We start from the raw sequence: 25,022 nt of genomic DNA on the forward strand, positions 1-25,022 counted from the left end.
GACACTGGGGTTCACAAATGAATTGTTAGTTGACTTGACTGACTAATAAGAGCAGTTACCCAAGAATACAGACCCATAATCAGTTTTGAACCTTATTTCTTGGCCAGTGTGTTACATCTTGTTCTGTTCTAATAGTCACTTTTACTCCAAAATTGTTTCAGGGAAATGCTCTGGAATATTGAAATTACTCTCTAGCTAACTGCTTAGTTTTTCTATTCAACATTAACTGAAGCATTTTAAAGTAGGGTTATCCATAGGGTCACAAAAACTCAGACATGACTTAGCAACTGAACAACAATAAACTGGATATTTTCCCACTAAAATGTTAAAATATTTGTCAAAGCAAGTAGCAAAATAAGATAACAGAAATAAACTGCCAATGAGAAATGGTGAAAGTGAAAGTCGCTCAGTCGTGTCCAACTTTTTGTGATCCCCATGGAGCCCGCAAGGCTCCTCTGTCCATGGAATTCTCCAGGCAAGAATACTGGAGTTGGTTGCCATTCCCTTCTCCAGGGCATCTTCCTGACCCAGGTCTTCTGCATTGCAGGAAGGCTTTTTACCAATGATACATTCCTAAAAATGTAAACAGACTTTGAAAAGCAAAAAATTGCCTATTAAAATGAATTCTGAAACCCTAAAAGAATTTCCATTTATAAACTGCAAGGTGGTCTAAAATATTTTGTGATTTTTTATATTTCAGTTAAACTCTCAATTAGCAAAAATTTAAGCAAGTGATGCTACAACCTAAATATTTTTATTCAATAAAAATTTCCCCTGATTCCCCACCTTCAGTTGTTTATATAAATGTTTCCTTTGCAGTGAAGCCTCTCTTTTTTCACATCAGGTATCATCTTACATACCAGATAATATACTTATGTTCCATATTTATCATATCTTTGTCCTCTCTAGAATGTAAGCCACATGAGGTAATGAACTTTTGCTTGTTCTACTCACAGAAGTATGTATTCCAAATTCCTAGAACAGGAATGTAGGCATGTAGATTCTCAATAAATATTTATTGAATGAATAAATGAATGATTCTCTGTGATGTGTACTGATTAACAAGAAATTCATGTTCTGTCACACTTATCAAACCAAGGAAATAAATTTTAACATTATATTTTTGAAATGTCAGTACTTTTTCTAAAGGCACATAGAAGGTCATGGTTATTGAATGCATTTAAAACTGAATTTGAAATTGCTACTTTGAGTATAATTTTTTATTCCAGCAGTGAATTCACCTGTCTATGTAGTTTATATATGTGTATCAAGAATATTAGAATCAAATGTTTAGACATTAAATTTAATTTAATCACAATTCTGTACCTATTACTTCTCTTTCTATACTTCAGTGTATCAGCACCATCATGCTATTTAAATACATGACATTTGTATGACGGTGTCTTGTAAAAAATGTGTCTTGTCAGTACACACTTTACATTTGAGTAGAAATAGTTAGAAAAATAGATTTCATAGAAGTCCACCTTAAGATATATAAGTGGATGAGCTTTTCAAGGGAAATATTACAGAACCAGAGAAGATGATGAAGTAGGCAGTAAGAGCCAGGGAAGAAATGGCAATAGAAAATGGGAGGGTGATGATGGAGGGATTTAGGGCCTTGAAGTGTACAAAACTTGCCGTAGGGAATTTAATGGGAATTTTTTTTTAAGATGAATAAAAACTGATGCTTACAATCACCCAAGGCCCTGCTGACATTAAGCATTGTGAATTTGGAGAAAATTCAGTTGGCAGAGTTACCTGAATTTCTCTAATAATATTCAGCAGCCCAGAACTATAGCAAATGAAAGGTTAGATTAACCCAGGTCTATAGAACAGGGTAAAATTTAGCTACAATGGAAGAGATATAGAAATATTATACCTTTTCCACCCCACTCAAATGCCAAGTCAAAATTGTAAATTCAAGTATTTTCCCACTCATAACTGTCCTAAATATATCTTAATACTGATTTTAGTTCTCACTTTAGGTAAAATTGGTTTAAAAATATTTTCTGGCTGAATAAAAATGTGACTTAAACTAATGACAGATCAGTTCAGTTCAAACTAATGACAGATCAGTTCAGTTCAGTCGCTCAGTCATGCCTGACTATTTGTGACCCATGACTGTAGCACACCAGGCCTCCCTGTCCATCACCAACTCCTGGAGCTTACTCAAACTCGTGTCCATTGAGTCAGTGATGCCATCTAACTAGCTCATCCTCTGTTGTCCCCTTCGCCTCTCACCTTCAATCTTTCCCAATAACAGAGTCTTTTCAAATGAGTCAGGTCCTTTCATCAGATGGCCAAAGTATTGGAGTTTCAGCTTCAACATCAGTCCTTCCAATGAATATTCAGGACTGATTTCCTTTAGGATGGACTGGTTGGATCTCCTTGCATTCCAAGGGTCTCTCGAGAGTCTTCTCCAACACCACAGTTCAAAAGCATCAATTCTTCAGCGCTCAGCTTTCTTTATAGTCCAACTCTCACATCCATATATGACCACAGGAAACACCATAGCCTTGACTAGATGGACCTTATTGGCAAAGTAATGTCTCTGCTTTTTAATATGCTGTCTAGGTTGGTCATAACTTTTCTTCCAAGAAGTAAACATCTTTTAATTTCATGGCTGCAGACACCATCTGCAGTGATTTTGGAACCCTATAAAATAAAGTCTGACACTGTTTCCACTGTTTCCCCATCTATTTGCCATGAAGTGATGTGACAAGATGCCATGATCTTAGTTTTCTGAATGTTGAGCTTTAAGCCAACTTTTTTTGCTCTCCTCTTTCACTTTCATCAAAAGGCTCTTTAGTTCTTCTTCACTTTCTGTAATAAGGGTGGTGTCATCTGCATATCTGAGGTTACTGATATTTCTCCCGGCAATTTGATTCCAGCTTGTGCTTCCTCAAGCCCAGCATTTCTCATGATGTACTCTGCATATAAGTTAAAAAAGCAGGGTGACAATATACAGCCTTGACGTACTCCTTTTCCTATTTGGAACCAGTCTGTTGTTCCATGTCCAGTTTTAACTGTTGCTTCCTGACCTGCATTCAAATTTTTCAAGAGGCAGGTCAGGTGGTCTGGTATTCCCATCTCTTTCAGAATTTTCCACAGTTTATTGTGATCCACACAGTCAAAGGCTTTGGCATAGTCAATAAAGCAGAAATAAATGTTTTTCTGGAACTCTCTTGCTTTTTCCATGATCCAGCGGATGTTGGCAATTTGATCTCTGTTTGCTTTGCTTTTTCTAAAACCAGCTTGAACATCTGGAAGTTCACAGTTCACATATTGCTGAAGACTGGCTTGGGGAATTTTAAGCATTACTTTACCTGCGTGTGAGTAGTGGGTTTTTATTACACATTACACTAGATAATTCAGATCAAAAGACAGCATTATATCTAGAAGGTATAGCAGCATGCTATATAAGTAATTTCGAGCATTACTTTGCTAGCATGTGAGATGAGTGCAATTGTGCAATAGTTTGAGCATTCTTTGGCATTGCCTTTCTTAGGGATTGGAATGAAAACGGACCTTTTCCAGTCCTGTGGCCACTGTTGAGTTTTCCAAATTTGCTGGCGTATTGAGTACAGCACTTTCACAGCATCATCTTTTAGGATTTGAAATAGGTCAACGGGAATTCCATCACCTCCACTAGCTTTGTTCGTAGTGATGCTTTTTAAGGCCCACTTGACTTTACATTCCAGGATGTCTGGCTCTAGGTGAGTGATCACACCATCGTGATTATCCGGGTCGTGAAGATCTTTTTTGTACAGTTCTTCTGTGTATTCTTGCCACCTCTAATATCTTCTGCTTCTGTTAGGTCCACACCATTTCTGTCCTTTATTGATCCCACATATGCATGAAATGTTCCTTTGGTATCTCTAATTTTCTTAAAGAGATCTCTAGTCTTTCTTATTCTATTGTTTTCCTCTATTTCTTTAAACTGATCACTGAGGAAGGCTTTCTTATCTCTCCTTGCTGTTCTTTGGAACTCTGCATTCAAATGGGTATATCTTTTTTCCTTTGCTTTTTGCTTCTCTTTTCACAGCTATTTGTAAGGTCTTCTCAGACAGCCATTTTGCTTTCATGAATTTCTTTTTTGGGGGATGGTCTTGTTGCCTGTCTCCTGTGTAATGTCATGAACCTCCGTCCATACTTCATCAGGCATTCTGCCTATGAGATCTAGTCCCTTAAATCTATTTCTCACTTCCACTGTATAGTCGTTAGGGATTTGACTTAGGTCATATCTGAATGGTCTAGTGGTTTTCCCTACTTTCCTTAATAATAAGTCTGAATTTGCCAATAAGGAGTTCATGATCTGAGCCACAGTCAGCTCCCAGTCTTGTTTTTGCTGCCTATATAGAGCTTCTCCATCTTTGGCTGCAAAGAATATAATCAATCTGATTTCAGTGCTGACCATCTGGTGATGTCCATAATGACACATAATTGATACATAACCTGCAATTTTACACCAGTAAGAGACTATGTGTGGAAATTTACATTTCTAACAACATCAACTGGGAGTCAATATTTTACATAGCTGGAAAGTCTCCGAGCCTAAGCTGAAGGAACACTTTGGCGGCCACTTTTTAATACCATGTTGACCCTCTCATCCCCTCTTTACAATCTGGTAAAAAAATTCACAACTCAAGCACACTCACTTAAAAAATTCATTCAACAAATGTTTAATGTGTTTCTGCTATACACCAGCCAATACATCAGGTGACTAGTGTTTTATGATGATGCTTGGCATGAAAAGATACATTAAGCCAAGCAGATTTCCTCTTGAAAATCTAAGCCAAGAGATAGATACTCAGCTGGTAAAGTATTTCATGTAAAAAGTGGAACTGAAAGACCACTATGTAAAATGGCCCATGATGAGCATGTGCTAGGCAGTTCAGAGGAGGCAGAAATGAGGAATAAGTCTTAAAGAGGAACAGACGGAACTATAGATTCCTTTTGGGAAAAATCACATGGCTCACAAAAGAGAGGTGGAAAAGGTCTCTGCCCTCTCTGGGTAGAGAACTGCCCCATTGGTTCTTGTAGTTCTTATCTGCACTCATAAATACTACACAATAGGCTTCATTTTCTTCAGGAAGTTTGAATGATTCTTTGCTTTTCAGTCCCAGATGAGCCTAAGCAGAAACTGCAATTTGAGTGATTCTTTCATCACATGTTTTCATGAGGACACACAGCACTTTCTATATTCACGTATGTGCATTGTATTTACACATCTGTATATCTGCTCTGTATTCTTTCTTCCTTTCTGATGCCCCAAAGTACCTTCTTTCATAATTTTTCTTTTTCTTAAGGGACATCTTCCGTCATTCTTTTAGTTATGCTTTCTGGAAATAAATTCTTGGTATTTCTTGAGTTAAGAATGTTTTATCTTTCTTTCTTGAAGGAAATAGGATTCTGGGTTGATCTTTTCTTTCAACAACTGAAAACTTTTGTCCCACTTTCTGAACTTCATGGTTTCTGATGAGAAATCTATTGCCATTAGAATTTTTTGTTCCTTATAAGTAAAATGTCATGGTTTTCTTGTTTTCAAGGGGTTGCTTGTCTTTAGTTTTCAGAAGTATGATGATGATATGTTTTGGTATACATTTCTTTATGCCTCTCAAATTTGGGATTCATTCAACTTCTTGAATCTTGTAAGTTTATGTCTCTTGCAAAAATTGATAAGTTTTCAGATGTTATTTCCTTTTCATCCCCTCTTTCCTTGATCTCTCCTCTGGCATTCTGATAACATGAATATTAGATCTTTTGCTGTACTTCCACAGTTCCTTGATACTCTGCCCATTTTTTCCCTTTCAGTCTTTTTTCTATTTTTCAGATTGGTTAATTTCTACTTCTCTATATTCCATTTCACTGATTATTTCTCTGTCCTCCCCATTCTTCTGTTGAGCCTGTCAACTAACTTTTGTATTTGCTATTGTATTTTTCAGTACTGAAGTTTTCATTTTTTCAGTACTGAAGTACTTTATATCATCTATTTTTTGAGACCTTCCATATTTTCCATTTGTTTCAGGCAAGTTTGTAATCACCATATTAGAGAAATTTTATGATGACTGATTTCAAAATCTTCATCAGATCACTCTAAATCTCTGTTAGCTTGGTATTGGCATCTATTAATTGTCTTTTACCATTCACCTTGAGATCTTCCTGGGTCTTGGTATGGTGAGTGATTTTCAATCAAAACACTGACATTTTGAGTACTATGTTTAGAGATTCTTCATCTTATTGAAACCAGTTTTAGCTGGCTTTTCTGGATACCATTCTGGCAGGGGAGGGGGAGGTTGCTGCCTCCTTACTGCCCAGGTACCCTACTTGACCTCCATTGACTCTGAAGGACATTCTCCATGTTACTGCCAGGATAGGATAGGAGATCTGGCTCCCCACTGCGGTGGGAGGGACAGAGTGGCCTTGTTACCACTGGGTGGTGATAAGAGTCCTGATTCCTCATTAGACTTCCTCTGACAAAGGGGAGGAGAAGGGATACCTCATCACTGTCAGTGGGATGGAAGACCATGCCTCCAACATGTGGGGGATCACTACTGCCCACAGGCAATGCTAGGTGCCTTGCTACAGCCTCCTGAGACTAAGTCTAAGACTCATGCTTGTACTTTGTTGTGTGGACAGGTTTGGCACTGCAGGTTTTAGCGCTAGTATTTGGCTGGAGTAGAGGAGTCATGGTCTAAAAGTTTTCTGTCTGCTAGGTTGCCCTTTCTTGGTTCTCTAGCTACAAAGGGGGTGTGTGTGTGTGTGTATATATATATATATATATATATATTTTTTTTTTTTTTGGTCTACCTCTGTTGTTTTTCTGTTGCTGGCTTCTTTGGATCCAAGTCTGGATATATGAGGCAAAAAGAAAACCCAGGAAACTGTCCACTCTGTTGTGCCTTGGGTCCTGAGATTCCTAGCCAGACTGCCTTCTCCTCACATTTCAGAGTCTCTTTATGTTAATTTTATATATAAAATTCAGAAGCATAGGAAAAATTACATCTACTCCATCTTCTTAGAAGCAGAAGTCTGCCTCCATTAACATTTTGATATACATTGTTTTCACTTTATATTTCATAATGGGATGTTAATTCCAATTGTCAAATTGGCAGCACATTATTTTACACTTCACATTTTTGCCAGAGAATATAAGTGATGCCAAACACTCTGCTCCCCAATTACCATCGATGCTAGGTAGTAAGAAGCCATATTAAAGGAATATTACCTCAGAAGTCACAGCCTACTTGCCATGTGAAAAATTTTACCTCTGGTTCATATCACATCACTGAAACCTGCATATCTGGCCCCTGAGAGTAATGCTTATACTATAAAATGTGAAGGCACTGTACTGCATCTACACTGCACAAGACTATAATGTAAAAAGCAAGTATATAATAAAAAATAAAGTGATTTCTAAGTTATTTGTAGAGGATTAATAAGAGTATGGAGAAGGTAATGGCAACCCACTCCAGTACTCTTGCCTGGAAAATCCCATGGACGGAGGAGCGTTGTGGGCTGTAGTCCATGGAATCCCTAAGAGTCGGACACGACTGAGCAACTTCACTTTCACTTTTCACTTCATGCATTGGAGAAGGAAATGGCAACCCACTCCAGTGTTTTTGCCTGGAGAATCCCAGGGACGGGGGAGCCTGGTGGGCTGCCGTCTATGGGGTCGCACAGAGTCGGACACGACTGAAGTGACTTAGCAGCAGCAGCAATAAGAGTATGATGCACTACATCTCAGAGTATCCTTTTATGAAAACAATGAAAAAATCTCCTTCAGCTTTATATCACAAGAAGGTACACAACTAATTTATTTGTATATTTTGAAAAACTGTGATTTCCTTGCTTTGGCTACCAGGAAGTTCAGAGTCACTTTTGTTAATCCTTACAGTACCGTACAGCAGAGATTTTGTATTGGCCTTACCTTCAGCTTCTTTTATTTTCCAGTCAAGATTTTGCTTTCACCCAGGTTTCCTCATGTATTTGGTTTTTATCCAGTAGCACAGTATGCATTTTGGTACCTGATCCCATTTATTTTAGAAACATACAGGTGCACAAATATGTTTAAAAAATAGAGGGTTTATAAGTTCTTAAAAGGACAGGAAATGAACCTCAGGGTCGTTCTCAACTCATAATAGAAACTTAATAAGTGCCACCCAGTTTGATTCCACAAGGATTCTTTCTTACAAGACCCTACAAGAACATATTTGTTGTCACATAATTTACCCTTTATTTGTTAGATGGAGCTTTATGAAGGGACAGACAAACACAAGTACTACCTGGAGCACCGAAGCACCACTGTGGAGAAACTGAAGACCACTTTCAGCTGAGTCAATTCCACCAGTGGCCAAAATGGGAAATTCAGGCAAAGCACGAGCAATGGTGGTCACAGCTCTCAAAGCAATAGGTCTGATGGCTGTGCCTATGGAAAATAAGGGTGATCAGTGGTTAGAGTATTGACCACTTGAGCATATTGCCTTATAACACTACTGTGTGATGGCAGTGTTGTACTAGACAAAATTCAATTTCATCTCTACTTAAGATATATGAGTATGCAAAATAGAAACATTGCTATGTTTCAAAGTATGTTAATTTATAAATGGATATATTCTTATTTTAAGGACTTTGATGCTATTATTGCATGCAGGAATGTTATGCAAGTGGGTAGAGCAATGCAAACTCCTGCATAAAATACATACATACTACAGTTTGATATATAGTACTGTGTAAAAGATTGTATGGAACACTCAAGCATCTGTTTGAGAAAGAACAAGGAATGGCAGATTTTGTAAAAGAAAAACAACCACATACAGTGCATAAATAGACATACAGCTCTGTTATGTTTCCACGAAGTATAAAGCAGCTGGTGTGAATCGAGATACTGCAAAACAAGTAAGGTGCTGATGAACTTACAGATTCCATATTGCACTTTACATGTATTTTCCCAAATCTGATGAAACACAGTGAGCCTAATCTAATTTTTCATATGTTAGAAATTTTTAACCAAGTTAAAGAGAATTGACTAGAATTCAGTAATTAGAGATTGTATACTTGATTTTTTATACATTATTTAACCAAACATCACCAATACATTATTTGCTAAGTGTAATAAAAGCTGCAGGGATGGACAGAAGACATCATTTTTTAGGTCATATTTCACATGATTACACTTTATAAGGCTGCTTAGACTCTCAAGGGTTAACACAATCTGGAGTAAATTAATGTTCTCACAATATAGCTATGTAGTTTAATATTTCTGATGTACCCTCATAAGTCAATGGTCCCTTAAAGGCATTCTCTGAAGTAAAAGTAGTTTCTTTTGTGCAAGAATGTGGCATTGCCTCAACCAGACCTCCACAAACAACTAAAGTGAAAGGTAAAAACAAGTCTTTGGTGGTGAGTCCTTTGGCATCCTGTCCACCTTCACCAGCATCTTTACCAGTATTCTCAGTATGTATTTATTGGTGTTCCCATTAAAGAAGCACAAAGAGCTTTCATTAAAATCAGTGGTTGGGCTTCCTTGGTCGCTCAGTGGTAAAGAATCTACCAGCCAATGCAGGAGACATGAGTTCTATCCTCGATCCAGGAAGATCCCACATGCCGAGGAGCAACTAAGCTCGTGTGCCATAACTACTGAGCCTGTGCACTAGAGCCTAGGAGCCACAACTACTGAGCCCGTGTGCTGCAATAAGTCTGCACACAACTACAGGGCAGCCCTTAGTCACTGCAACTAGAGACAAGCCCTCACATCAATGAAGACCCAGCATAGCCAAGAGTTAGTAAGTAAACAGAAATAAATTAAAAAAAAATAACAATTAAAAAAATAAAATCGGTGGTTTTCTTTTCATCTTCTTCATTTCAGATGAAACTGGATTTATGTGTAACTAATGCTTTTGCATTCAACACCAAAATGTTTGTGGAAATGACTACTTGGTGCTCCCAAACCTAAAAATATCTTCCTCTGGATATTAGTATTCTTAGGCAAGAACATTCAATGCTGAAACTTCGGAATTCCATAACTGACATTTAAATACAAGGCAGAAAGTTAGGGCCATTTAGAAACTGAACATCAGAACCCTATTTCTATTTTAAAATATTTAGCAGTGACTTCTTCTTAGTCTGAATGTTTTAATCATTGAAAAAGGTGAACACAGTGGACAGGAGGATGCATGGAAAGAATACACACACACATACTTGTAAAAACATATCTTCAGCTATACTAAAAAGAAATTTCGAGAGTAAAGGTTAGAGGAAAGCATTTTTAGGGAATTTGTAACTTGAATCTTTTAGACAGACATATAGCTATCCTGGCATAATATAAATGACATGTTCAATATATATGAAGTTGATGGTTCCTTTACACACATGTTACTTTGAAGCAATAAAGAAATATTGGGATTTTTTTTTTTTTTCTTATTCAGTTGACCCTAGAGAGTAAAGGAAATTTGTGCTAAGCAGATAAATAATTTATTTCTAACTGCACTGTTAGAAGACTATCATTAACACTAAGGGGTAAAGTTTCAAAGTGGTACACAGGGATTTGGCCACATATTTGAATTGATATTAATGGACATCAAATGGCAAAATCCCAGAACACAGCTTTGAAAATTTAACCAGTTCCATTTAAAGGGCAACATTATTACACAGGTGTTAAAGAACATCAGCAAACCCTCAGTGGCATTTTAAAATGTTCTGTTAGGTCAATAAGATGTTTTCTACTTGATGTTTCCCTTCTTTTTCTAAAGCTTTTCTAATTTACCTAATGAACATGAAAACCTTTCAAACTAATAAAGGTATCTTTTTAAAAATTAAGAGTAATTATGTTCTCTAAGGAAATGTGATCCAAAAATGAAGAAATGGATCCTTCTGTTGCTGGGTAATAGTAAATTCAGTTTTAATTTCCATTATAAATTCTATTTGATTGGTTTTCTTAATAACTTGATTTAAATGAAATATAATCTACCTGTTCTCAGCATTTTTTATGGGGAGTAGGTTTTAAAAATTACTTTTATCTGCCATGAAAGGTTTTTGGAAGGAAACTGAAGGTACATAAAAAGATCTTTCAAATTGTCATACAGAAATTTTTTTTAGTTTTAAAATGACAGAAATGAGGAAATAATAGATTCAACATAAAAATAAAACTTCTGGTCATATATATCAATACCACACAAGATTATACATGTGTTAATCAAAATGCATAAAGATTTTCAGAATCATGACTATTGAGATAATTTTTTTTTTTAATTTTGGCACTGCTATGGTAATTAATGATTTTAGATCAAAAACCAGGGAGGAAGAGGCCAGTTCAAGAAGCTCAAGGAATTAAAAGTAGACTCCATCCTAAAGGAAACAACAAGGTTTAAACTTAAAAAATTGAAATCCTATTAGCTTAAATTAACTAATAGGAAACATGCAATTTAAATTAAGTCTTCATCTACATGGGATAACCAGATGGGCCTGATGGGGAATTCAGTTACATCAAGCGTTTCCATTTCAAATGTGTAGGATATGCCAAGGAAAGTTAGCCATCCTGAATCCCCACATTTTGAAAAAAGCTGCAGGTTCAAACAAAGAAACAAACAAATGTGAACCAGACCTGTGAGTTCCAACACTGATGCCAAGACATGTACCATTAAGAAAACTTTGCATTCATTTAAACATCATATATTTTATAATTACTCCTAGAAAGAAGGGAATTTGCAGATGAACTAGTTACAGTATCAAAGAAACAACAGGCTCAACTGCTTAGGTTAAAATTCTAGCTCCACTATTTACAAGCTGTGTAATCTTATGAAAATTTCTTAATCTTTTAATCTATAAAATAATAAAATTTTAATAACTTCATAGAGCTGTTCTGAGGATTATATATATATATATATATAAAGGGCTAGCTCATGATAAAGATTATATGTGTGTGCTAAGTCGCTTCAGGTGTGTCTGACTCTTTGCCACCTCATAGACTGTAGCCTGCCAGGCTCCTCTCTCCACAGGATTCTCCAGGCTAGAATACGAAAGTGGGTTGCCATTTCCTCCTCCAGGGGATCTTCCTGACCCAGGTGTTGAACCTGGGTCTCTGGTATTGCAAACTGATTGTCACCAGGGAGGTGCCAAATATTATACAAATGTTTGCTATTATAACCTGTACTACCCTAAAAGGACAACTGATTTCAGAGGGAGCATTTTTTTAGCTTACTTTGTGCCTTCTAGGTTGTTGCTGTGTGCTTAGTAATGCAATTTTTTTTTAATTGTAGACAAAAGCATGATGCCTAGGATGATGAAACTTTATAACCTCTGCTCCCTTAGAAGAACCATCTTCTGCTTCTTTTCCCCATCTCTATTGAGTGATGTCATGATGCTGGTAGGATTAACTGACTCCAAAGCTAAAAATTTCAAACACAGACATCCATATATTACATTTTTTTTTTTTTTGAGAATCAGAAGGTCCATGCCCTAAATCAATATGCAAAACTTTTAACGACATCAGAACTTGAGCTTATTTGTGAGAAGTAAGCAGAACTTTACTTAGCATGACTAAATCCTTGAAGAGAAAAGACTTTTTTAATGGGCAAGATAGTGTAGAACATATGCTAATTTTGGATAACTGAAATTTTGAATAATTGAGTTTAATTCTGTTTGTTTTTGCCTTAATCATTTGACTTCTAGGACAGCTACTGTTACAGAATTAATTGTTAGAGCTAAGTCCACAATAAACTCCCTGATAATAGCTCTAGCTGGCAATAAAACAGAAATTGGGTTATAATACTCACTCGTGCTCACTGTGTATACAAAAAGAAAATGTAGTTTTAATTTGCTTACATTAATTAAAATATAATGAATTAAGTGGATAACAAATTCATTAGAAATTGAACTTTGACTTCCTAATTGTTAACAGTTTTAACATCACACAGAAGAAAGAAAATAGTAGCAAATCTAAACTTTCAAGGATTTAGGAGTTGAGAGATTGATTTTTATAAAACACATAAATCAAGCACCAAAAACGTATATTTTAAAACAACTTTAAAATGTTAATGAACCTAATATACTGATAAATATGTAAAGCACAACTAATTAAAAATACATCTCTACACACGGATTAAAGTCCCCTGAGAAAATTAGCATAATTCAACCAGAAACTGAAGTACTAGAAGGATCAGGGTTATATCAAGAGATGTGAAATCTAAACAGGAGAAATGGGAGAGAGAAAACCAGTTGTTTTATATTGTTATTTCAGGCTTATTGTAAAACTAAAATTTTTCTTATGAGATGTTTTAATTTTGTTAAGTATTTCAAGAAAATTTCCCCCAGTCTTTATATCTTTATAACTGTTTATCTGCTTTATAACATATTCAATATGTTCATAGTCAATTCATATTCAATAATTTGGTACCTAGAATGTGCTAGACATTTTATTTTAAAGCAATAGAATTAATACTATTTACCAAAGAAGGGGACATTTACCTCTCTGGGTGCTTGCTCATGAAGTGATTTCCAAATTCCCTGATACTAGACAGGGAGACCGGGGCTTCATATACAGCGTGAGTTTTAACCCTTGCAGTGCTGGGCAGGTAGATGCTATCATGTATGTGAAGAAAGGGTAGTTCAACCTGAATAAAACTTGTTTGATGTCGCAGTTTAAAAGTTTAAAGATCAAATCTCTGTGTGGAGCCCATACTTTTGAACTGAGAGCTGACAGTGCAGCTTATGATGAGCATCACCTTCAGAAAGCCAGTATCAGTTCTGCCTGGCGTCCAATGCTCAGTTTCGAAAGTCCACCCAAGTAGGTATAAGTCTTGACTCTATTACTTTACACAATTGTGACTTTGAGCAAGCTCCTCAGCTTCCTAGAACATCAGTTTTTGGTATCGGTGAAACAGGAACATCAACAACAACAATATCATAGCAACTTGGGGACTATTACATGATACAGTTTGTGGAAAGCATTCAGTCCAGTGCCTGGTTTGTAGTGTATAAAGGTTGATATTACTACTGAAGTCACAGAAAATTGACCAGAGAAATAAGCATTCACTAGAAACATGTGTGGTTAAACACTTAATACTTAAGGGGTGTTAGTTAATATTCTAGACAGTAAATTTGGAGATCCTAAGTCATTTCATTTCCAAAAAATATAGTTTAAGTCTATGATTGCAAATGCATTTATTTGTGTGATGAACTTTTATTAGATTTATAATGCAATTGCAATATCTAAAGGTATATGTCTTATCCTGAAACCTCATTTTGAGAAATATAATCCATTAGTGCATAGATAAAAAGTTACATGCACAAAAATGTTCCTTGAAATACTGTTTTATATAACAAAACAGTGAAAAACAACCTAAATAATCACTAGTAGTTATGCTAGAAAATAAATTATAGTTCATTCATGTGATGCTGCAGGAAACCTTTAAAACTGACATGGAAATATGTCTAGGATACATAGTTATGTGTTAAATCACAAGTAACAGAACAATATATAGGGTGTGGTCCCATTTTAGGTAAAGAAAAAATATGATTACACTTAGTATGTGGACATGTAAATGCACAGAATACTGTGTTTTAAACTGCTACATTATCTCTGGGGAAACAGGCTGAAGAACTTTCAAGTTTGATATCTGTACTTCCATATTATTTGATTCTCTTAGGTAAGAAAGTGTCATTCACTTCTGCAATGAAAAATGACCTTTTTTTATAATGTGTCTAAAACAATACAGGAATAGGCATTTTCAGATTCTGTGCTGTGAAACTTTTATGTACAAGATGTGCAGTGCTTCTACTCTCTGTACCTTCAGAAGAGCACTTTTGGTTCTATATCTAATATTTTAAGTAAAATATTAACAGAATATATCCAAAATAGGGTGAACAGGATGACTGTGATCTCTGTCCCTGTCTTTCTTTCACAGACACACACACATAATGAGATGGAACCAGAGCTAGAAAAAGCATATAAATAGTTTTGTTTGGAATCAAAGGGTAAGCAAAATCAGTAAAGTTAAATTTCAGTAAAGCTAATTGTCAGTTTTATGAAGTAGTTTAGGCTACAGTGATTTAGCAGAATACAAGAAAGCAAGAAAATGTATCACACTTATATCAATTAAGGATACTGAGTTCTATTACTAAAGTATGCAATTTTAATTTTAACAATATCTGTCAAAATAAATTCTATCCCCATAATTTAAGATGTATATATGTATATATATATATACACACACATACATACGTATATTATATGCAAATAGTTTATTATGTAAAGTTAATTCCACTGTTTTGGCTACAATAAAATTAATTTTTAAATAAAAATTTTAAACAATAATATGCATATGTGTGGTGTATAAAATGGCTGAAAGAATTAATAATCTAATGGTTGTCTTCAAGTATTTAAGAGGTAATCATGAAGAAAGATTCCATCTATGTTTTTTCTCAAAAGATAACTAGAACCAATGGTTAAGCACACACTTTTGGTTTTATTATTATTTTTTATCATTAATATCATTAAAATTTGCCAATTGCAAATTCAGCAACAGAAGTAGCTACATTGCTATGCCCCTATCACTTGAAACTAAATGGGTATTTGGCAGGTAGTGGCCATTTGAAAAGACCTCTGTACCATAGAAAATATTGGATTATATGATCTCTTCCAATTAAAAATTCCAGGATACTATGAACTTTGTCATGGTATTTTAAGGAGTAATTTTATATGCTCTGTGGTTTCCCAATAGATACCAGTGATGAAGCTAACATATAAAAGGATTGATTATAAGTGAAAGTCAAATTTTAACATTCAATGCATTCAATATGGGCTTCCCTGGTGGCTCAGATGGTAAAGCGTCCACCTACAAAGTGGGAGACCTGGGTTCGATCCCTGGATTGGGAAGATCCCCTGGAGAAGGATAAGTCAAATATACTTCAATAAATTTAAAAAAAAATAAGACTAAATTTTATAACTAATTTTGTAACTAATAAAGAATTGTTGTCCACATATGATAAAAGCAAGAATACAAGTATAATTGTCGGTTAGGAATTAGATAGAAACAATAGTAATTTATGACCCAGCTTGCCTAGGAAGTCCCAGTTTGTCACACCTATATTTATTTGGAATTACATGATGCAATGATAAATACCATCCCCTTTCACTCAAAAAGCACCTAGTTTGGATTACAAATTATAATGAAATTGTATTTAGGGATTATAGCACAAAGATAATTATGGAAGCAAATGAAATTTGATTTAGAACAAAATCATAATCTATGAAAAATTAGGAACTGACTACACTGTCCAAGACTCAAAGGATGGCATGAAGAGACACATTTCCTTGAATTTATTACTAGAAGGAAAAATATAGGGTATTTATATGTGATATCTGGGCATAATTATTCTATATGTTCTTTCTATTTTCAACCTGTAGGTGGCCACCACAAGCTACACTTATTAAACAACTCATTAGTAGCATTTTCAATACTGTCCTCTTCAGATAATTAGCAATTTATTTAAATAACCAATTTCTGTAGAAATAATTGCCATGAAATGCCCTGAACCTACTTTTTTATAAACTATAATAAAAGTGTTAAGATAATCCCTGACATTTGCAAATGCCATTAGTTCACCTTTCCTTTTGATAGTGCTATGGCATTATGCTTAAACAATTACCCGATAACACAGCGGTTTAATGAAACAGTACAGTAAGCACATTCTTCAATATGGTCAGCAAGGACATTCAGATTTAGAAAGAAATTCAGCATGCAGACATGTTAACATTGAGTAAAGACACACAGACAAAAGAAAAAAGATTACTGAAATAAGTACATTGCTGCTATTTCCAACTTGGTTAGTTTTCATAGTAGATGCTACAACATATGTATTCTCTTTGGAAACAAGAATGGAAAGTTTTGCAAATTGGTTCATGCAATTGGCTGGTGTTAATTAAAATCATGTGAATCTATGAATATGCAAAATATACTCACCATATTATTTGTTCAGTAACCTCTACACAAGAGAAATAAGTAGAGAATTTTTCTTACTCTCATTTTTAAAATATTTAAGTATATTTTTACTTACAAAGTGATACAAATTTTCAAAGCAGAGTTATCAAGAAAAACTATGAACCGCTTTTACATCTCAGCTGGTATTTAGCATTTAAAATGGACCAGGGTTTGGATCTCAGCTTCTTCCTTGTTATTCAGCTCCCTATTCTAAGACCTACTGATAAGGGCTCATGGTGTGTTTCTGAGTCACCAGAGATAAAACTCTCTGAGACTGTCACAATTTTTAAGCTGTAGGCCTTCAATATGATAAAACCGGACTAGAATTCAAAACCAATGGCTGTATCATTTTATAGCAAAAAGAAAATACTCCTAAGGGTCTACTGAATACCAGGTGCTCTACTAAGACTAGAGATTTCTTCAAGAAAATCAGAGATACCAAGCGAACATTTCATGCAAAGATGGGCTCAATAAAGGACAGAAATGGTATGGACCTAACAGAAGCAGAAAAGATTAAGAAGAGGTGACAAGAATGCACAGAAGAACTATACAAAATAGATCTTCATGACCCAGATAACCACAATGGTGTGATCACTCACCTAGACCAGGTGTCTTGGAGTCCAAAGTCAAATGGGCTTTAGGAAACCACTACGAACAAAGCTAGTAGAGGTGATGGAATTCCAGCTGAGCTATTTCAGATCCTAAAAGATAATGCTGTTAAAGTGCTGCACTCAATATGCCAGCAAATTTGGAAAACTCAGCAGTGGCCACAGGACTCGAAAAGGCCAGTTTTCATTCCAATCCCAAAGAAAGGCAATGCCAAAGAATGCTCAAACTACCACACAATTGCACTCATCCCACACTCTAGCAAAGTAATGCTCAAAATTCTCTTTTGTTGAAGTGAGGCTTCAATAGTATGTGAACTGAGAACTTCCAAATGTTCAAGCTGGATTTAGAAAAGCCAGAGGAACTAGAAATCAAATTGCCAACATCCATTGAATCATAGAAAAAGCAAAAGAATTCCAGAAAAAACATCTACTTTTGCTTTATTGACTATGCCAAAGCCTTTGACTGTGTGGATCACAATAAACTGTGGAAAAGTCTGAAAGAGATGGGAATACCAGACCACCTGACCTTCCTCTTGAGAAGTCTGTGTGCAGGTCAGGAAGCAACAGTTAGAACTGGACATGGAACAATAGACTGGTTCCAAATCGGGAAAGGAGTATGTCAAGGCTGTATATTGTCACCCTGCTTATTTAACTTATATACAGAGTACATCATGTGAAATGCTGGGCTGGATGAAGCACAAGCTGGAATCAAGACTGCTAGGAGAAATATCAATAACCTCAGATATGTAGATGACACCACCCTTATGTCAGAAAGTGAAGAAGAACTAAAGAGCCTCTTAATGACAGTGAAAGAGGAGAGTGAAAAAGTTGGCTTAAAACTCAACATTCAAAAAACTAAGATCATGGCATCTGGTCCCACCACGTCATGGCAAATAGGGAAACAATGGAAACAGTGACACTTTATTTTCTTGGGCTCCAAAATCACTGCAGATGGTGACTACAACCATGAAATTAGATGATGCTTGCTCCTTGGAAGAAAAGCTATGACCAACCTAGACAGCATATTAGAAAGCAAACATTACTTCGCCATGAAAGGTCTGTCTAGTCAAAGCTATGGTTTTTCCAGTGGTCATGTATGGATATGAGAGTTGGACCATAAAGAAGGCTGAGCGATGAAGAATTGATGCTTTTGAACTGTGGTGTTGGAGAAGACTCTTGAGAGTCCCCTGGACTGCAAGGAGATCCAACCAGTCCATCCTCAAGGAAATAAGTCCTGAATATTCATTGGAAAGACTGATGCTGAAACTGAAGGTCCAATACGTTGGCCACCTAATGCAAAGAACTGAATCACTGAAAAAGACCCTGATGCTGGGAAAGACTGAAGGTAGGAGGAGAAGGGGACAACAGAGGATGAGATGGTTGGATGGCATCACAGACTCGATGGACATGAGTTTGAGCAAGCTCTAGGAGTTGGTGATGGACAGGGAGGCCTGGTGTTGTATAGTCCCTGGTGTCACAGAGAGTTGGACATGACTGAGCGACTGAACTAAACTGAACTACTAAGTTGGCTCAGATCGTAAAGAATCTGCCTGCAAATCAGGAGACCTGGGATTGGGAAGATTCCAGGTCTTCCCAACTGGGATTGGGATTTGATCCCTGAATTGGAAAGATCCACTCTAGAAGGGAATGGCAACTCACTCCAGTATTCTTGACTGGAGAATTCCATGGACAGAAGAGCCTGGCTACCGTCCATGGGTTCGCAAAGAGTTGTACCTAACTGAGTGACTAACATTTTCACTTTCACTACTAAGTTACTTACACATTATTTCTATCTTCACAACAAGTTGTATATGCATTATTCCCCCTGTACAGATGAAGAAATTCAGAAAAGTTAAATACCAAATGTACATAAGAAAGACAGGGTCATGTAGTGAAGTAACACATTATAGCAATAAAATAATTAGTTCACAATGTGACCATAAAATACATTGATAGGTTTGAATTTGAGGGTTTTTCTTTATTTCCAGATTACCATATCCTTCTGTCTCTTTTGTTTAAGTACTTCTGGCAGTGCTATAAACCTGTAAATACAACAAATTTACCTATATATATATATAAATATATGACTATTTAAAAATACACATATTTCCTTGGTGAAGAGATTCAGAACCATGAGTTAGCAAATTTGGTGTATAAATATTTCTCATTTGATTTGCTTAAGAATGTTCAGGACAAATGTTATGAAACCACATAAAAATCTCACAGTCTATGTGTGTTCAAAAATGGTTATTTGAAGAAGAGAAAGAGGAAGTTTAAAATGATGGTAATGCTGATAATTGGAAGTAGGCTTTGCTCTTGGAGACCCAGGACATTCAAAAATGAGCCTTTTTCTGAAGACATAAAAAATAACAAAAAGAGTTCTCACATTCGTTAGGATCATATTATCTCTTTCTTTGGAATGTCATATATTTCTTTCCTCTCTGAAATTCTGTACTCAGTTTACACTGTGGGTGTTTCCATGGTCAGGGTGTCCATGGTCGCACCTGCTCTACCGTCAAAATTTTCCTTTTATTCTCGTTCTTTTTATTTGACAATGAATTACCAGTGTAAATTTCTGTGCCCTATGATAAGGCTGTATTTCTCACAGCCTGATGAAACCCAGGTTGTACAGCAAGCACTGAAGTTTTTGTTCTCTTCTCTGGGGTGGACACCTCTCAAAGATAATAATGGACTTAAATATTTTTCTTATTGAAGTATAGTTAATTTATAATAATATATTAATTTCAGGTGTACAGCACAATGATTCAGTATTTTCACAGACTATACTCCATTGAATGTTATCACGAGAGCATAGCTTAGTTTCCTGTGCTATACAATACATCCTTGTTGCTTAGCTATTTTATACACAGTAGTTTGTATCTCTTAATCTCATTCTCCTATTTCGTCCCGCCGTTCCCTCTCTTCATCAGAAACCACTAGCTTGTTTTTATATTATGAGTCTGTTTCTGTTTTGCATATATTCATTTGTAATATATTTTAGATTCCACATAAAAGTGATATACAATATTTGTTTTTCTCTGACTTATTTCAATAAATAAAATGTTCTCTATCTCTATCTACACTGCTGCAAATGGCAGGATTTCATTTTTTATGGCTGAGTAGTAATCCACTGTGTATATACCACCTTTTTATCCATTAGTCTACTGATGGGCATTTGGGCTGCTTCCATATCTTGGCTATTATAAATAGTGCTGCTATAAACACTGGATGCATGTATATTTTTGAATTAGTGTTTTCATTTGCTTCAGATGTGTACCCAGGAGTGGAATTGCTGGATCAATTCCATGGGGTTGCAAAGAGTCGGACACGACTGAGCGACTTCACTTTCACTTTTCACTTTCATGCACTGGAGAAGGAAATGGCAACCCACTCCAGTGTTCTTGCCTGGAGAATCCCAGGGACAGGGAAGCCTGGTGGGCTGCCGTCTATGGGGTCGCACAGAGTCGGCCACAACTGAAGTGACTTAGCATAGCATGGTAGTCTTGTTTTTAGCTTTTTGGAGAAACTCCATAATAGCTGTAGCAATTTACTACTCCATAGTAGCTTTACCAATTTACATTCCCACCAAGGGTTCCCTTTTCCCCACATTCTTTCCAACATTTGTTATCCATAGACTTTTTGATGATAGGTGTTCTGACATATGTTTAAAAATAATAATGTGGACAAGGTCATCTCCAGCTGGACTCTATCAGAACCCTTTGAGGACCAATGCTCCTGTAAACTGACTAGGCACTTTGGAAAGTAGGAGCTCTACTCACCAATATTTGCTCTACTGATCAGTAATTGCCCTCTCAACTAACTGACAGTAAAATTTCTTCCTACATTTCAATAGGGTAAAAAATGAGAAATCATTGTTAGTCAAAATTATTTCTTGTACCTAGTATGATGTCAGTTGCTAAAAGGCAGCAATAAAAGTATTTCCTCTCATTGAGCTTATGAGACTAAGTAGCTATAATGAAGACATGGGCAACACATGTTCACATTCTGATTATCTGAACAGACTGAAGAAGTGCTGAAACTCAGAATAGGATGATCCAGGAAGACTGAAGTGGTTCAGAAAGGCTTTATGAGAGATGCAGGATACCAGCTAGGCTCTTGAGAGACGAGTAGGTAGGTTTGGGGTTCAGAACTAGGATATTTCAAATTCTGGCAAGGGTTGGGGACAAGGTGGGCAAAACTGCAGTTACAGTAATGAATAATTCATGTTTCTGAGACTGTTACATTAATAACAAAACTAAAGTAGCCTCTCAGGTTGGGGAACCATATACAATGAGTTTGGGTTGCATGGGGGTGTTGCCTGGTAAGCAGAGGGCAACACCCCCACTCCCCAGATATTGCTATGAATTTCTATATGATACTTTATTTTAAAACCTGATTTTTAAACTACTGAGTTGCCATGAGAATTTTTGAATTCTTATGAATGTCTGAAAAAAAGATATAATAAAATGAAAGAAGCCCAGATTTATCTCATTGCTAATGAAAAATATTTCTCCAAGGAAACTAAACAGAATATATAGTCTATGTAGTAGCTCAGATGGTAAAAGGATCTGCCTGCAATGCAGGAGATCCGGGTTTGATCCCTGGTTTGGGAAGACCCCTGGAAAAGGAAATGGCAACCCACTGCAGTATTCTTGCCTGGAGAATTTCATGGACAGAGGAGCTTGTGGGCTACAATCCATGGGGTCACAAAGAGTCAGACAGGACTGAGTGACAAACACACACACATGTCCCTGGTTGTAGCCTTTATATAGATCATAAGGATCTTTGTAGTCTGATTTTAAAAGTATGTATACCTGTGATGTATTCATTTTGATATTTGGCAAAACTAATACAATTATGTAAAGTTTAAAAATAAAATAAAATTAAAAAAATAAAAAAATAAAAGTAATAGGATTTTTATCCATCAGAAGTTGCAATTAAAATTAAAATAATGTTTCTTCTTTTTACAACTTAGGAAGCTTGTGTAATGGAAGAGTGTACAAGTTCCACTCCATTCAACAACTGTTACTAGTATCATACATTTTCATTTTCATAAATGCATTTATGGTCTTAAAAAACATCATAAATATTGCAGGAATCTGCAGCAAGCATTAAAACAGAGCACACGGTCAAGCAATTAGGAAAGGGAAAATAATTTAACATTACATTTCTTTACAAGATCTTCCAAACTATTACCTAGAGGCACTCTTACACTATGTTAGATCATGGGTGTATTCTGGAAATTTCTTTTATACCAGAGGGCAACTGGGGGCTTAAACTGGTCATCTAGCCTCAATATGTGCTTATCCATGTGTCCCCTGATATTTTAGTGCTTTGAACTATAAGCAAGGATGCTTCTCGGGCAAGTGAGTAGTTAGAAACCGGCAGCTATTTGGACAAACCATATACTGGGAAGGAACATCTAATGGACATAAACAGAACCATGTAAAAATCAAATAAGATAATCTATGTAAAGCAGGTACCTCTGTGACAAGCACATATGAAGTGCTTAGTAAGCAGTACCATCACAACAGATTTTTAAAACAATATAAATAAAGGACACTGTGAACAACTTTAGGCAAAAAATTAAACAACTACAATGAAATGGACAAATTCCAAGCAAACCATATCTAACCAAAAATAACAACAAAAAACAAAAAATAAAAATAAAAAACCTCATAACTATCACAGAAATTGAACTGGTAATAATAATAGTAATTATTATTATAATAATAAAACAATTGTAACAAGCAAACTGCAAGCCCAAATGGCTTCACTGGTAAATTCTATCAAACTTAAGGGCTTCCCTGGTGGCTCAGAGGTTAAAGTGTCTGCCTGCAATGCAGGAGACCTGGGTTTAATCCCTGGATTGGGAAGATCCCCTGGAGAAGGAAATGGCAACCCACTCCAGGATTCTTGCCTGGATAATCCCATGGAAGGAGGAGGCTGGTGGGTCCACGGGGTCCCAAAGAGTTGGACATGACTGAAAAGAATATCAACCTTATGGAAACAATTGCAGAAGACAGAACAAGAAGGAACAGTTCCCAACTCATTTTATGAGACCAGCATAATTCTGATACCAAAATCCAACAAATATACTAAAAGAAAATAAAATTGTAGGCCACTATTCTTCATTAATATAGACTCAAATGTCTTTAATAAAATTCTAGCAAACTGTCTTTGAAGAAGCTGATAAGTTAATTCTAAAATTTATATAAAAATACAAACTAGAATAACCAAAACAATTATGAAAAATAAAACACAATTCAAGGATGCTATTTCACTTCAGGACTTGCATAAATATCCAGTATCATGATAACAGTATAAAAATATAGACCAGGATGGAATCCAAAAATAGTCACCACTATAAAGTCAATTGATTTTTGACCAAGTCACTAAGTTACTTCAGTAGGGGAAAGAAAAATCATTCTAACAAACAGTGCAGAACAACTGGATATTTGTAAGAAAAGGTGATTAAAAAAAAACCTTAGTTGCTCTCTTACTGTATACAAAAATTTTTTAAAGATTCAGAATGAATTAGGAAAACAAACAAACAAAACGTAGAAAAGTATCTCTATAACCTAGAGTTAAGCAAGATATTTTTGGAAAGATATTAAAACAAGTTACTAAATAATAAAAAATATTGATATATTAGATTTTATAAAAAACAGTAAAGAAGCCAAAATCTACAAAAATTATTATATTCACATACATAAATTTAAAAAAGACCTTATATCTAAAGTGTATAAAGAGTTCCTAAAAAACAATAATTACAAGATGAGTAATAACTAAAATAAGCAAAACTTGATCAGACTTTTCTTTTTAAGACATATAAATGGACAATGAGTACAGGAAAGGTACCCCATGTTAGAGAAATACAAATCAAAACCCACATGAGCCTCCACTTCACACTTATTAGAAAATAGGGAGAAAGAAGACTGATAACACCAAACATTGACACAAGTGTGGAACAAGTTGAACTCTCACATATAGCTAACTGGAGTACAAAATGGGAAAATCACTTTGGATAATTGTTTGAAATCTGTTTAAAAATTAAACATATATCTATCCTATGACTCAGCAATTTCACTCCTAAACGTTTGCCCAGGAGAAATGAAAATAAGACTACAAAAGTGTGTGTACAAGAATGTTTATAATAGCCCCAAACTGGAAACCACCCAAATGTCCATTAACAAGAGAATGGATAAACAAATTGTGGTCAATTAATTTAGTGAAAATTATCAGCAATAAAAAGGACTTGCCTACTAGTACCTACAACAATATAGATGGATATGAAAAATATGATAGCTGAGGAAATGAACCCAAAAAATACACACACACACACACACACACACACACACACACACAGAAACACAGAGTAGCAGGGGTGTAAAGAAGAGGGAGACAGAGAGAATGAATAAATTATTTCATTTAT

General features: G+C 35.6%; 1 protein-coding gene across 1 annotated transcript in view; it reads right to left on the minus strand.

Annotated features, from left to right (window-relative positions):
- The window catches only part of LOC105003358 (dihydropyrimidine dehydrogenase [NADP(+)]), a 469,109-nt gene that overhangs the window by 166,831 nt on the left and 277,256 nt on the right, over positions 1–25,022 (minus strand). The window contains exon 7 of the mRNA XM_010860499.1: positions 8,286–8,428. Within this exon, the coding sequence (XP_010858801.1) occupies positions 8,286–8,428 (143 nt within the window). The remainder of the gene's footprint in view (positions 1–8,285; positions 8,429–25,022) is intronic.

This window comes from Bison bison, unplaced genomic scaffold, assembly GCF_000754665.1.
Source record: "Bison bison bison isolate TAMUID 2011002044 unplaced genomic scaffold, Bison_UMD1.0 scf7180017864466, whole genome shotgun sequence".
NCBI lineage: Eukaryota > Metazoa > Chordata > Mammalia > Artiodactyla > Bovidae > Bison > Bison bison.